Here is a 13312-nt window from a genome sequence, read left to right on the forward strand (position 1 = left end):
GATATCAATTTTTATTGGACATTGCGAGATCAATAAGAAAAAATAATTTGTACAGCTTTGTGATATAACCATTGCTGCTGAGGAGTAAGGCTACTTGTCACGAGGCCTGATGCAGCCAACAGGGTGTTGTAGCAGGACCCGCTCTGAGCAGCAGACGATGTTCTCTGCTCACCCCATCCCACAGCAGCACCTCCGCCTCGGGCAGGTCCACGTAGCCTTATGGTAGCACAAATGGGGCTTCTTAGACATGAGGGGTGAGCAGCCCTGCTCTAAGAGACCCTCTGCGAGTGGCTCGCTGCCAACCACAGTTGCAGTATCAGTCTGGTACAGTGGTTACTGACCTCCTGCCTTGCTCCTCCCTCCCTTTGCTAGTTCTCTCCTCTGCACCTCGCAAGGTCACCTGGCCAGTGTTCAACCCTCTCCACCACGCAGCGGCTGCTGCACAGCAGCCCTCTTCCCCAAGGGAAGAGCTCTGTCCGCAAGGGAGAGCTGACCTGATACTTACTATTTTTGCAGCCTTCGGTGACAGCAGCTGGCAGGAGCTGATTTGTGATACCAGCTAGGGGGGAACCAGGACACTTTAGGAAGTAATCTGGCAGCTCAGATGCTTTCAGCTGGCAGAGTAACCCTTTCTAACCAAACCCAGATGCTTAAGAGTGATTGTAGAGCAGCAGCTACAGATATTGCTCTAGCACTGGGGCACCCACTCCATAGGACGGGCAGAGCTAGAAAAAGAGGCTTCGATTTACACAGTATTTTTGCTAAGCTTCTTGCCTTTGACAGTTCTTAACAGTTTAAAAAAAAAACAAACAGAGGCTAGGACAAAAGGCTGCGTGAGACATCCTCGGACTAGGCAAAATTCTAGTTGGCCCCATCAGTATCTCAAACTACCATCCCTCTGCTATATCAGGTAGGTGAAATGCCAGACCAAGACAAATTTTAGCACTGATTCAGCCCCTAAGGGCAGATGAGAATTTAGATGTTGGTAAGAGTTAAGGACTGTATCATCTGTCCTAATACATGAAGTCAAGACAGTAATCTTAAATCAACAAAGGGCTCAGCTGGAAAAAAGAGATCAAAGTGAGAGGCTGTTGGCGGAAAAGGGGATAGCTGTACCGTGACCAGTTGATTACCTGTACTGTGCTAGTGCCAGCAAACAGACCCGGCTGCTGGACCACTGACAGGATGGGTATTTCTTATTGATACTTAAATACTTCTCATAGAATATGACTCGGGAACTTGTATCTGGTGCCAACACCACATTCAGCCATCTGATGAACATTCCCATATTCACAACCAAAGAGAACATAAATACAGTGGGTAAACGAGCTAAGCGTGGTAAATTATCTACGTGATCAGACATGAGCTGCCTCCCCCACACAGGCACCGACTGTACAGCCACAGCCCAGGCAATGTGGGGCAACATGGGACAGTTTGCATTTAAATGAAGGAGGGCAACAAGGAAATAACGTGATAATGAAAAACTAGGAAAAAACCCAAACCCTTCACATGACTATTTTTCAGCATTGTAAAAAAATAAAAATGAAAGCAATCTTTTGACTTCCCGTGCCTACACCATGCAGGTCTCCTAGGCATTCTAGGAAGAGGAGACGCTGCCCCTTTTTCTGCTGTTAAGTGATGCAGTGCACACAGTATTTCTGAAGGAGTTCCATAAACTGTAGTGCAAGCAAACAGAAAATAAATAGCACTCGAACATTCTCTCTTGTCAAAGAACATTAATTGCAGTAAAAACTAGCTTGCTTTTTGTTTTAACTGAAGTTAAGTCACCTGCAACTTGGTTTAATATCTGAAAATTTGAAGATGTGTTTCACAGCATAACTGTAGAATAATTTACACTGCATTGCCAATTCACAATTCAGTCATTTTCATTAACAGTGTACAAAGTAGGTCCTTAGTTTATATATATATACTTTATAAAGTCTGGAAGATCAATATAAATACTGCTCCAGAAATTAAAAAAGTGTTTACATCCCCGACTTGAATATTACATCTCAGTGTCCTGGATTATTATTATAATCTGTAAAAGTCTTAGCGGCGCAGAGGTTCAAGTTTTCGAAATTTCAGTGATGAGCTGGATGACAAAGCATCTTGGTTTGAAGAAGAATTCACTGTGTCTGGGGACTGGAACAATACTCTACCACGATGGTTAAATACATAAAAAGATGGATGGTTCCTTAATGTGTCAAATGTCCTTCAAAATAAATGTAAAAAGTCAACGTTAATATTATTTTAGAACAGGGGTTTTAGAAGAGTCAATCTAGGGTATACCAGCTTTTAGAGACATGGCAATACAAGTTTTGAATCCAAAATTCTTTCTCACTTTCTAAGTTTTCTAAACCAAACCACAGAAGGAAATATAAAGCCAAGCATGAAATACTGACTGCTCAATAGGCAAAGGTTGTCCACCCCACAGACAAACTTCACCTTCCTTCCTTTGGCTTAGGGGCAGGGCTGTGGATTACTGCACACACACATGCCAAACGTGCCAGCTTTAGTTCAGCTGTCACATGTGTTAACACCTTGATGCTGTTTACTGTCAGCTTTCCATCCCTTTCTGTGCCTGAAGCTAAGGGGTTTAGGTAAAAGCTATGAAATATAATAATGTCAACTTGTTTACTTTCCATACACCCCTGAGTTTTTGGAAATGGCCAGAGAGGCTGTGTCTGCCCCTCCAACTTCACATCCTTTTCAAAATCTTGATTCAAATTTCCTTATTTACTTAGTCTTTCCAACATTCTGCCTTGGAGATTCAAATAATTCAGACTCTTGTAAAGAAGCAAAGGCAAACAGAGGGCAAGCCAGGCATGCTGCCCCATGGTCTATGAGACCACCTTACGACAACAGTTTGTGACTGCTGAGCTCTTACTTCCCACATAGACACTTCACTCCTCTACCAACTCTGCACAGCAGGATTTGGGATGAGGAAAAGCAAGAAGTTTATTTAATGTGTTCCAGTTATCTAACTCTCTCTGAAATTCAAGACGTTGTTGGCTTTACCAGGTGTGGCTGTTCCTCTCAGTGTTATTGTCTAAAACACTTATTTAAGGACTGAGCTAAAGAGCGAGCTAGTTTGTCTAGAGTAGCAGATACAGATGTTTATGAAAAGAAGAAATAAAACGTACTTATTTTTTAGTTCTGAAGTAGCATCCATGTCTTTAAATTCTCCTGCGATATGTACTATCCCATAGCAGGTAACTGCAAAGGCTAACAGAGTCTGAAGAACTATCTGTAACAGAGGGACACAATGCAACACACATTACTTCATATTCTTAATATTTACTAAAAAATCTCTTCTTTCAAATAGCGTTTTTTGTGCTTCTCATAGAGCGACAGTAAATGCTTTACAGAGGTGGGCAATTCAACAGGAGGGAAACTGAGGCACAGGAAGATTAAATACCCTGCCTGTTTAGCACGGCAAAACGGTGGCAGAGCTGCAAAGAGCTTCAGCTACCTGACATCCAGTCCGTGTTGCACAAACTGAATTGATTCACACAGCTCCTCAGCAAGATCCTTAGAACAAAACACTGTGTTCTTGGGCACTTAAGGATCCAGTACTCTCTGAGAAACGAGTTGGCTGCCAACACACGCTGTGCAGCGGTGGCAGCTGCTGCTCGGTTCAAATGCCATGCCTGGTTCTTGTGGGTATTTGATCTCCTTACCCCTTCTGATTAAGCAAAAATGGAACAGTTAATAAAGTGGAATTTAAAAACCAAGCAAATAAAACAAATTAAAAAATAACCTTCCTGAAGCAGGTTGTGCTGGGATCAAATGGGCATGCAGCCACACTGGATAAACCAATGTCAGCCAACAAAAGCCAGAGGGAGGAGGATGTTTATGCTGCAAAGGAGGAGATAAATGCAAAAGCTCTCTGAGCTACATTCAGGGAATTCCGGGACAAGATGCTTCAGGGTAGTTCTAAAGAAAGAGAGGGAGGTTTGGACCTGGGGTTTGTTCCCTCTGACAGATACAACACACTGCAGGAAGTTGAGATAGAAGATAGGGTTCTTTTTGATAGAGGGAGCTCAAATGAAAGTGCAACGTGAAAACTACTTCACCATTTATTCTTGCCCATCACATTAAAAACCAAAAGCAACTGAGAGACTCTAAACTATCCACACGGCATTACACCTTTCAAACGTTGTAATAACTTAAACTTACATCTATGGGCAATGTTTCATCTTCCTTTTCTGTTAATCTCATATAAGAACGATCTACAAAACAGAAACATACACACGCATCAAACACCCTGTATAAGCGAATAAACGGCAATACACCCACTGCCCCAAACCCAAACTTGCTGCAGCTCATGGACGTGTGTCAGCCCCGACCATCCCCAGGCAGCCGGGCTGCTCCCGATCTTGCTTGGAGACCCTGCTCCCCCCGAGTACGGCTGGCCCCGGACCCCGAGCCCTCCCCTCCTCGCTGCCAGGGTGGCGGACGGCCGCGGGAACGGCGGATGCAGGGGATGAAGGCGCGATCCGCCGGCCCTCCCCACCCTGCCCCGGCTGCCGCGGCGCCTGCACGGGGCGAGACCCGCGCTCCTCCCGGCAAGTTCCCGGCGAGCGCTGGCTCCGCTCTCCCCGCAGCCCGACCCGCAAGGGCAAGGGCCACCCCGGCCGGTGGGCTCGGCGGCGCCGCGGGGATGAGGATGATGAGGATGATGATGCCGCCGCCGCGGCCCGGCCCGGCCCCCACCCCGGAGCTCTCCCGGCCGTCGCGGGGGGGTGGTGACGGGGCCCGACGGGCCTCCCCGCGCCGCAGTCCCCCCCAGGCGGCGCCGCCGCCCGCTCACTCACGCTGCGCCGCCGAGAAGGCCGCGTGGGCCAGGGCGAAGAGGCCGAGCCCCACCAGCCCCTTCCACACCGAGGCGGCCGCCATCGTCGCCGCCGCTCGCGCCGCCGCCAGGGGCGCCCGCCGCCCCCCGGCGCCCGCTGATGGCGTCACGGGGAGGTGCGGTGCCGTGCAGCGCGGGAGGGGCGGGGACTACGCGCCGGGGGCGTGGCTTTTCGCGCCGGGGGGGCGTGGCCGCGCCGCCGCTTTCCCACGCGGGACCGGGGCCCTCGAGAAAACCCCGCGGGGCAGCGCGGGAGCCGGCTTGTCCCCGGGGCGCGGCCGAGGCCGGGCCGGGCCCCCCCTCCCGGCTGAAAGCCGAGCGTGGGGCCGCCGGGGGCCCGGGGTTAATTCCCACTTTCCTCGTGTTTAACCTCAAAGTTGAGCAACCCGTGCGAGAAAAAACGGTGTCAGGGGATGCACAGCGTGTGCAGGAACACACGCCCCGAGCCTGGGCCGAGCAAGGCCTGGGGCAAAGCAAGGAATCCCTACTGTCCCCCACAGCCAAGCATCCAGGGTCTTCCGTGCCCCCAAGGCATGAAGATAAGGGGCCCAAAAGCAATTCTCTGAAGGTATTTTCTACAGCCACCTTTAAGCTGATCACTGCGGCATTTATTGCAGCCCTTGCCCCACCCGCTGCACGAACTCCCCGTTTCTTGGTAAACAGGGTGGAAAGTTTCCCCTCGTCCCACTTCGGGGCTGGCCGCGGCTCCTGGCACCATCTGCAAGCCTTGGCACGGTGTGATAGCACCTCCAGGGTCCCCCCCCCGGCCCCGGGCGCAGCCTGGGCTGCTGCTGTCCCCTGTCCCCACGCTCAGGGCCCGTCCCCCGGGACAGGGGTGTCCTGCAGCTCACCCCTCCAGAGCACCCCACGCACGCTCCTGTGCAAAGCCAAGGCCCGCGCAAAACTTCTTCCTCTCAGCAAGTCTGTTCGGTGAAATTTTTTTTCCCCTCTTGCAAACCTCCCCTTGGCAAAACCCTTTTTGCACCCTTGCAACCTGCTTTTTCCCTCGCAAACCCCTTTCCCCTGCGCTCCTGCAAGCCTTCCCTTGCAGCCCTTACACCCTGCGGCCTGATCTCCCCCCCAATCCAGGCAACCTTTCCTCTTGCAAACCTTTCTCTGCTCGCTTGCAATACGCTTTCCCCTTTACGAGCTTCCAGGCGCTGCCTTCGCACCCCCCTCCCCTCCCTTCTCCTTTGCTGCCTTAAAAAAAACCCAAACGAAACCCAAAACCCCCTTTCCTCCGTCGCAAACCTCTCCCTCAGCCCGGCGGCACCGCTCTCCCGCCCAGCCCCGTCCCTATCCGGGCTCCCGGCAGCGCTGTCCCCGCCCCGCAGCGCCTGCGCCCAGCGCCGCTTCCTGGTGGCGGCGGGGCCGGGCCGGTACCGGGGCGATGGCGGGGCCGGGGCCGGGGCCGGGGCTGGGGCTGGGGCTGGGGCTGGCGGCGGCGGGGCTGTGGGCGCGGGGGGCGGCGGGCGGGGAGGTGGTGGCGGGGCGTCCCGGGGCGCTGGAGGAGGAGATCGTGTCGGAGAAGGCGGCGGAGGAGAGTCACCGGCAGGACAGCGCCAACCTGCTCGTCTTCATCCTGCTGCTCACCCTCACCATCCTCACCATCTGGCTCTTCAAGCACCGCCGCGCCCGCTTCCTCCACGAGACCGGTCTCGCCATGATCTACGGTGAGGGGCGCCGGCACCCCCACGCACGGACACCCCCCCCCGTTCCCCCCCCCGCTCCCACATACCCCCCTCCGTGGGACGCCCGTGTGGCGCAAGTGCCGCCCACCCTGCCCCGAGCACTGGGAGCCCCAGCCAAACCAGTCCCCGCTCTGCGCTGGGCCAACTGGAACGCCTGGGTTGGCGCCCGGCCGCCCGCTTTCATGGCACCACCAGTGGGGACCATTAGACCCCATTCCCCTCTTCGGTGCCTGGTGGCTCCTTGCCGAGGGGCTACGACAGGGCTCGCTTCGTGGACGTCCCCGTGGGCGAAGGGGCGCGGGGAGCCGGGGGGGACACGCCGCATCTCCTCCCAGATGCAGCGGGACGCTCCTGTCCCGCTGGGGCAGCCGGGCTGCGTGCCCCGGCCTGGCTCGCCCCGTGTTGCTGGAGGGAGTGTTGGTTGTTTTCCAAACCTTGGGTACTGAGGCCTCTCCGAAACCTCCATCAGTGGGGAACCCGTCGGGTTTTCCCAGGCGGCCTCGCAGGGTGGCTGCAGCACAGGTGAAACTGCTGGGGTCGGGGGCTACCACATGCCAAGCGGCTTAGAAACCATGTCACTGAGCACCGGCAAGTCCCACTTACCTGCTCCAGGGTTGAGAGCGAGGACTTAGGGCAGCACAGATCTGGCTTTGCGCGGGCCGGGAGCCTTGCATCCCGCAGGCTGGGGCCAGAGGTCGTGTTTCCGCCCTGTGTTTAGAGCACCTGAATTTCCAGAAGCTGTCTGAGAAGAGTGGAGAGGCCGTTTGGGGAGATGGTCCCACCCTTTGCCATGCTCAGGGACCCGCAGGGCCGGCAGCCTTACGTCCTGCTGCTCGGGGACCTGTGTGCACGAGCTCCTCTTTTTGGGGTTCCTCTTCCTGCTGGGACAGGGCCTCTCGCTGAGATGCCCCACGTGTTCCTTCAAGAAGCAGAGCGAGGCCGTGGGTTGGGGGAGCAGGTCTGTAGCTGGTTGGATTGTGATTTACTGAGGTGACGTGGCCTCGCGAAGTGGCCCAAACCATTGTGTGGACATGCCATACGTGGCTCTGCCTGGCTCATCTACCATGACTTGAGTTCAACCAAAGCGGGACTGGGGAGTGTGCTGGGGGAGTGATTAACGTGGCCATGGATCCACATCTAGACGACATTCGTTGAGTTTAGAATTAAAAAGGGATCTCCTGCTGAGTGTTGTGGTTAGAGTCTCTTCTCTGTGCTGTCCTTGCTGGTTGTGGGTGATGTGTCACCAAGCTTGGCCAGAGCAGCAACGTGGCCGAGTTCCTCGCCCAGCAGAAAGCTTTGCTCTGGAGGTTGTGACTTGACCCCTTTGGGCTGTTGTGTTTCGTGATCCTGAATTTCAGTTAACTGGAAGTGTCCTTTCAAATGAAGGGGTGGAGACGCTTGTGTCAGCCCAGAGGCACAAAATACCGGTCTGTAACCTTTCAGATTCCTGCAAGTCACCGCTGAGGTGGGTGCAGGCGTTGCTGGCCTCCTGCCCGGGGCAGGGGTGGTCACCTCCCTGGGATGGGAGCTGGGCTGTGGGAGCACGTGCTTCCAGCACGGAAGGTCTCCCTTCTGCTGCCCTGAAGCTCGCTGACACACGGACTTTGTGTTTCTTTCATGCTATCAAACTTGCCCTTAACCTTGTTCTTCTCCTGGAGTTTTCTTCTTCTTGGTCCTCTGTTCTCCCTGACCCACCTGAGTGCTTCCCTTGTTCTCAGAGGACAACCCAGGTCATTTCAGTCTCCTGCCGATCCATAAAACGCATCTTTTCTGTCTGTTCTTTTGCAGACGTTGCTTAGAGAATTGTTGGTGAAACTGGTCATGTCACCTGTCTGGTCATGCAGAAAATCCCGATATTTTCCCTGCTACCAAGGCTTTAGGCATTTGCTTCTCAGGTTGTGGCAGCCACTGTAGGAAAAGGGATGTGTAATTTCCCAATGAGTGGTGAGATGCTGTTGTTTTACAGTGACGACTTAGAAGCTGCAGGGAGCAAAGCAGGTACCGCTTCTGCTTTGCTGCCCCCAGCCCCCTGCGATGCTTTCAGCCCCGGGGAAGTCTGCTGAAAATGTGGAAGTGCTGCAGCAGGCAGGTTGCAGAACAGACCCTGAAATCTGGGCAAGAGAAGCAATTTGTAAAAGCTTGTCTTTTTCTAATTAAAAAACCCTGACAACTAAGTCAAATAAAACTTTTGCATACAGCTCTTCTTGCCAAAATACATCAGAGTTTCCTTGGTGTCTGTTTTTGCTGTAAGTTATAAGCTTTTACTGCGGGTGGATTTATATCTTACAAATCACGCTGTCAGCTCAGAGTTGATGTTCAAGAGCTGGACAGAGCCTGGAGTCATTCCGTGGTGATAGACAATTGGAGTTTAGTAGGCCCTAAGCTTCATTTCACTGTTTAAAATGAGGATCCTGCATCTGAGGTACTCAACATTTAGGATGATTAATTGAACAACCTTGTTTCAGTTCTTCTCGCGGTCTAATGGTGGATGTGGCAGGAGCTTCTCTAGAAGTTTAGTTTCCTTGTACGTGTTCCCACTTGGCCCCTGGATTGCGTATGTCTAAATTGCTTGTTGTCGGGATGTCTTCAGTTGCTCACTACATTTTCCTTTCCTTTTGGTGTCCAGGTTAATGCTTGCCTGGGGATCCTGTGTGCTTCCATTGTTGTTAAGTGCCTGGATGGTAATATATTAGTCTTCATTTAAAACCTTACCTCGGAAATGTTCAACAGCACCAAAAAAAAAAAAAAAAAAAAGCCCATGGGCTTTTGTTCTTTTTAATGAAGTTGAGTGAAATGCAATGAAAATAATCTCTTGCACTTTGCATAAAAGAACTCAATTAATTTACCAGCTTTGCCTTTAGCTTCTCTACTCCTTACAGCTTTCGGCTGGCAGCTTCCTTGGTGTCAGGTTCTGTCCACTCTGCTCCCTCCCAGGGCTCAGTTTTGTAGAATGTTTGGCTGCAAAAGCATGTCGATACTGGCAGAGCAGCTCATGGGTTGCTGCTAGGATGGCCCTTCGAGTGCCAAGAGAATTTGAACCATTTCCTAAGAGACCGGCAGAACCAGGAGGACCTACATGGTCCCCTGGGCTTGGTCCAGGTAGCCTGAGCCCAGGCCTGGGTTTGATGTCTGAGAAGACTTGGCATTGGAGTTGGCTTTATCCCAAGTGCCTCTAGTGAGCATCGTTAGGTGGGGAGGGTTGACTGGAGATCCAGGGTTGGGCAGGAGGGGCGGTGCTGGGGTCATCTTAGTGTGGGCAGAATAGGTGGTTTTAAGCAGAGCAGCAGCATGCTTTCCCTGTAAGTAACTCTGATGGTATCTCTGTGTTGGGAGCTGCTGGCAGGATGCTGGCTGGTTCACACCCAGTGCCCACGAGCCCTTTGTGCAGATGGGTGTTTGCACGTGGGTGTCTTTTCCCACCCTGGTCCAGAGAGCTCTGGGAGCCTCCCAGGCAGTGTGTGACAGGGCAAGATAAAATGTCTGATTTTGGGAGCCCCAAGCGCAGTGGTTCTTGGCAGATATTGTAAGTTTATCTGTCTCTTTTCCCATCCCTGGCCAGAGTGGGAATTTGGCTGTGGCCAGAGCGCGGCCGGCACGTGGGGCTGGGAACAGCTGCCTGGGTAAGCGAGACGGCGAGGATGAGCAGGGAGCTATCAGATGTAGTGCTGCTTTGGGACCAAGATTAAGAGCGGAGAGGTGGGTGAGCCAGAATCCCTTCTGAATTCCCAGCAGCAACGTCCGTCCATCTGTCCGTCCTACCTTCTGCCTGCAGGGCCTCTCATCTCAAAGTGCTGAGATTAGGGCATTAAAGGGGTCGCTGGGTGGGTTTCCATTTGATGAAAGGCAGGCAGCTGCTGCTGGAGGTTTTGGACTCCTGTGTGAAGCTCTAAAAGCAACTTTTTTCTTTTAAAAAAAAAGAATTTTTAAAAACCACCCCAGGTTGCTCTGGAGGGCTGCAGAGCACAGTGTACCTGGTGTTGTCAGCTCCGTGAGAGTGGAGAAGCAGTTGCAAATGAGCTCTCCAGTCTGGCTTTTCTCCCTTTCATTTGAATTCTCACTGTAACTGATTAAAGCTGCTTAATAGTCCTAAGCAGATGTAAATAACCCTTTGAAGCTCGCTTTATTGCAGTGAAGAGTTTTGGTTGTCTCCTATGGTACCTTGGGGGTCATCATCTTCTGGGTGAAAAGAAACCTGGGTGTTTTGTCCTGATGCTGTGGTGCCATGCTCCCCACCCCTCCATGCTCATGTAAATATGTGCTGTGGCATCTCAGTGTTCTTGACATCCTTGCCTTCATTTCCATATTTTTATTTCTGGAGCACTGGAACATCGGGGAACAAAGAGGCTAGCGGAAAAGTAAGCAAAAGGATTCCTCTGTGGTGTTCCCTGTTCATGCTGCTGGTGTAAAAGCAGCTCTCAGATGCTCGGCACAGTGTGACATTCCCTGAAGCAGCTCTCCTTGCCGGAGCTGACCATGCCTGGCTGTGCACCGGGAGACCCTTTCTGTTACAGTTGGGGTGATTCTGCATCATAGTGAAGTGCAGGATAAAGCCCAAAGCATGTGGTGAGCACATGGTTGACTGTGCATGGCTTAAAAGCATCAATAGCTTTGCGAGAGCAGCTCAGCTGTGCTGCAGGAGTGCTGTATTAGACCAGGGACTGGATTTTGGGTGCAGCCTTCCGGCTCTGTCAGCCTGGTCCCTGAGATGAGCTGTCAGTGTCACCGGTGTGACAGGTTAGCAGCACCGAGTCTCTGCTTGCAGGTGATTCTTCTGCCTCTGCTCATGGCCTGGATGTGTGCTGGGGTGGCCCTGCTGTGCATGACATCCCCTGGGGTGGGAGGTGGGGGCTCTTCTCTTTTGGCCGTCGGCAGAATGAGCAAATCTTGTCCTGGAAAACTACTGTCAGGGGAAGAGAAGGCCAAACACAGGCAGTAGATTGGAAACTGGCTTCAGGGGATGCTGAATGTGCTGGGGCCCCACAGGCTCTTGCCCAGTCACGGCAGTGCTCCTGCCCAAGCTCTGCTCCCATGAGATGGCAGCGGAGAAAGGGTTTGGTGTTCCATTTGGTCAGGGTTGTGCCCTGCCTGTAGGAAAGCACAGAGCAAGATCTTAATTAAGGCAACAGTAAAGAAGCGGGAGCATCCTGGAAGGCAAATGGAGAAGCCTTCTGAGTGTTGCGGTCTCTGTTTAGTTCCCACGTGTCTGAAAGCTTTTCATAAATGTGTGGTTCAGAGATGGGGTTAAGATCCAGGATTTCTGTGGCAGCTTAGCGCTGCCTTAATCGAGGAGTTTCCAAACCCTTTTGTGCTGAAGGCTACGTGGAAAGGTGTCTTATGGGACATTCCTCCTCCCCAGCCTGCAGATGTCAAAAACCTCTGCCAGGAGAGCACTCAGCGCACCGCGCGGGTGAGAAGGAGCTGGAGGAACCTCCGTTGTGTGAATGCCGTTTATCTGGATGCGAGGCCTCAGCACGCAGCTCATCAGCTGTGCTGCAAATGAAAAGTGCCATATAAATTGCTGACTTGCAAATTAACCCCACCATACTCCTGCGCAGCAGCTGAGCCGGAGGCAGCGTTGGCTCGCGGGGCTGCCCTGGGGCTGCCGCTCGTGGTGCAGAGCTGAAGCTTGCAGGGGCCGACTGGGTGGTCGACCTGGAAAGCAAAACTTCCACGTTTTTTATAAAATGGGGATCGCTGCTGTGTGCTGTGAAAGATCCCCAGAGCAGGAGAAGGCTGTACGGTGCTGCAGCCTCTTATGAAGGCTGCTCGCTGTCCTCAAAGCATTCATGGTGGTTGCTTCGTATCTTTTTTAATTCCCTGAAAAAATGAAAGATTTAATGCAATACGTGATGCCGTCAGGTTTCCGGGTGCAGCGTGCAGAGTTGGGGCACACGTGGGCAGTGCCTTGCCCAGGTCCCCAGCTGTGTGCCAGCAATGCCAAGGTGCTCGCCCTAAGCAGACCAGTGTGCCCTCGATGTTGGATGTTTGCTGCACTAGAACGAGGGTCAGACTGATTACTGGGTAATTAAAAGCCTTCAGGACCAGTCCGTGGCTGGTGTTAGAAAGTCTGTGTGAGCATGGAGTGTTTGCATGGCTCATGGGAGGACGCGGAGGGTTTAATAACACATGGGCAATTACTTAGAAGGTGATTATGCTCAGCAGCTGAGCAGAGGGTCAGGATCCTGGCGTGCCTGATGCTGCATCCATGCTTAAAGAGATCGTCCTGGGGGTTTGCTGTGGTTCATCTCACCATATCCCTCCCCAGGGGTCCTGGTCGGTGTGGTCCTGCGCTACGGCATCCACGTCCCCAGCGACGTCAACAATGTGACACTGAGCTGCCAAGTGCAGACCAGTCCTGCCACGCTGCTGGTGAACGTCAGTGGAAAGTACTATGAGTACACCCTGAAGGGGGAGATCAGCGCCCAGGAGCTCAATAATGTCCAGGATAATGAAATGCTGAGAAAGGTAAGAGAGTCAGTAACTGGAGAGGTGAGCGATGCTCCCCGCTCTCTCCATGGGGACGGGTCCTGTATCTGTTGGATACAGGACCAGTGATTTATTTTTTTTTTTTTAAACTTCTGTTAGATTGTGATAAGCTATAAATTATAAGTTGAACACTATGTAATGAAACTCTAGTTTTAGCAGATCTTAATTTAAGCTGTTTAGACTCTGGACTTGTGTCCAAAAGATCCCAGACACATCCTCAGCGTTGGCCCCACAGCATTGCATCTGGTGGGGGTACGGTGTTTCCTCCATGTATTTTATA

At 52.4% G+C, this 13312-nt stretch overlaps 2 protein-coding genes across 2 annotated transcripts in view; one reads left to right on the top strand and one right to left on the bottom strand.

The window, feature by feature from the left end:
* On the bottom strand, positions 1-4956 carry MMGT1 (membrane magnesium transporter 1). The gene is made up of 4 exons (XM_074914819.1): positions 4818-4956; positions 4180-4232; positions 3144-3247; positions 1-2212 (listed from the first exon to the last, which is right to left on the bottom strand). Exons 1-4 carry the CDS (start codon positions 4897-4899, stop codon positions 2050-2052), a joined length of 402 nt encoding a protein of 133 aa, XP_074770920.1. The 5' UTR covers positions 4900-4956; the 3' UTR covers positions 1-2049.
* Positions 4956-13312, top strand: part of SLC9A6 (solute carrier family 9 member A6) — a 26467-nt gene continuing 18110 nt past the window's right edge. Inside the window, 4 exon segments of the mRNA XM_074915476.1 lie at positions 4956-5423; positions 6118-6232; positions 6235-6528; positions 12812-13011. Coding sequence (XP_074771577.1) covers positions 4956-5423; positions 6118-6232; positions 6235-6528; positions 12812-13011 — 1077 coding nt within the window.

Source organism: Athene noctua, chromosome 11 (assembly GCF_965140245.1).
Source record: "Athene noctua chromosome 11, bAthNoc1.hap1.1, whole genome shotgun sequence".
In the NCBI taxonomy this organism is placed as follows: domain Eukaryota; kingdom Metazoa; phylum Chordata; class Aves; order Strigiformes; family Strigidae; genus Athene; species Athene noctua.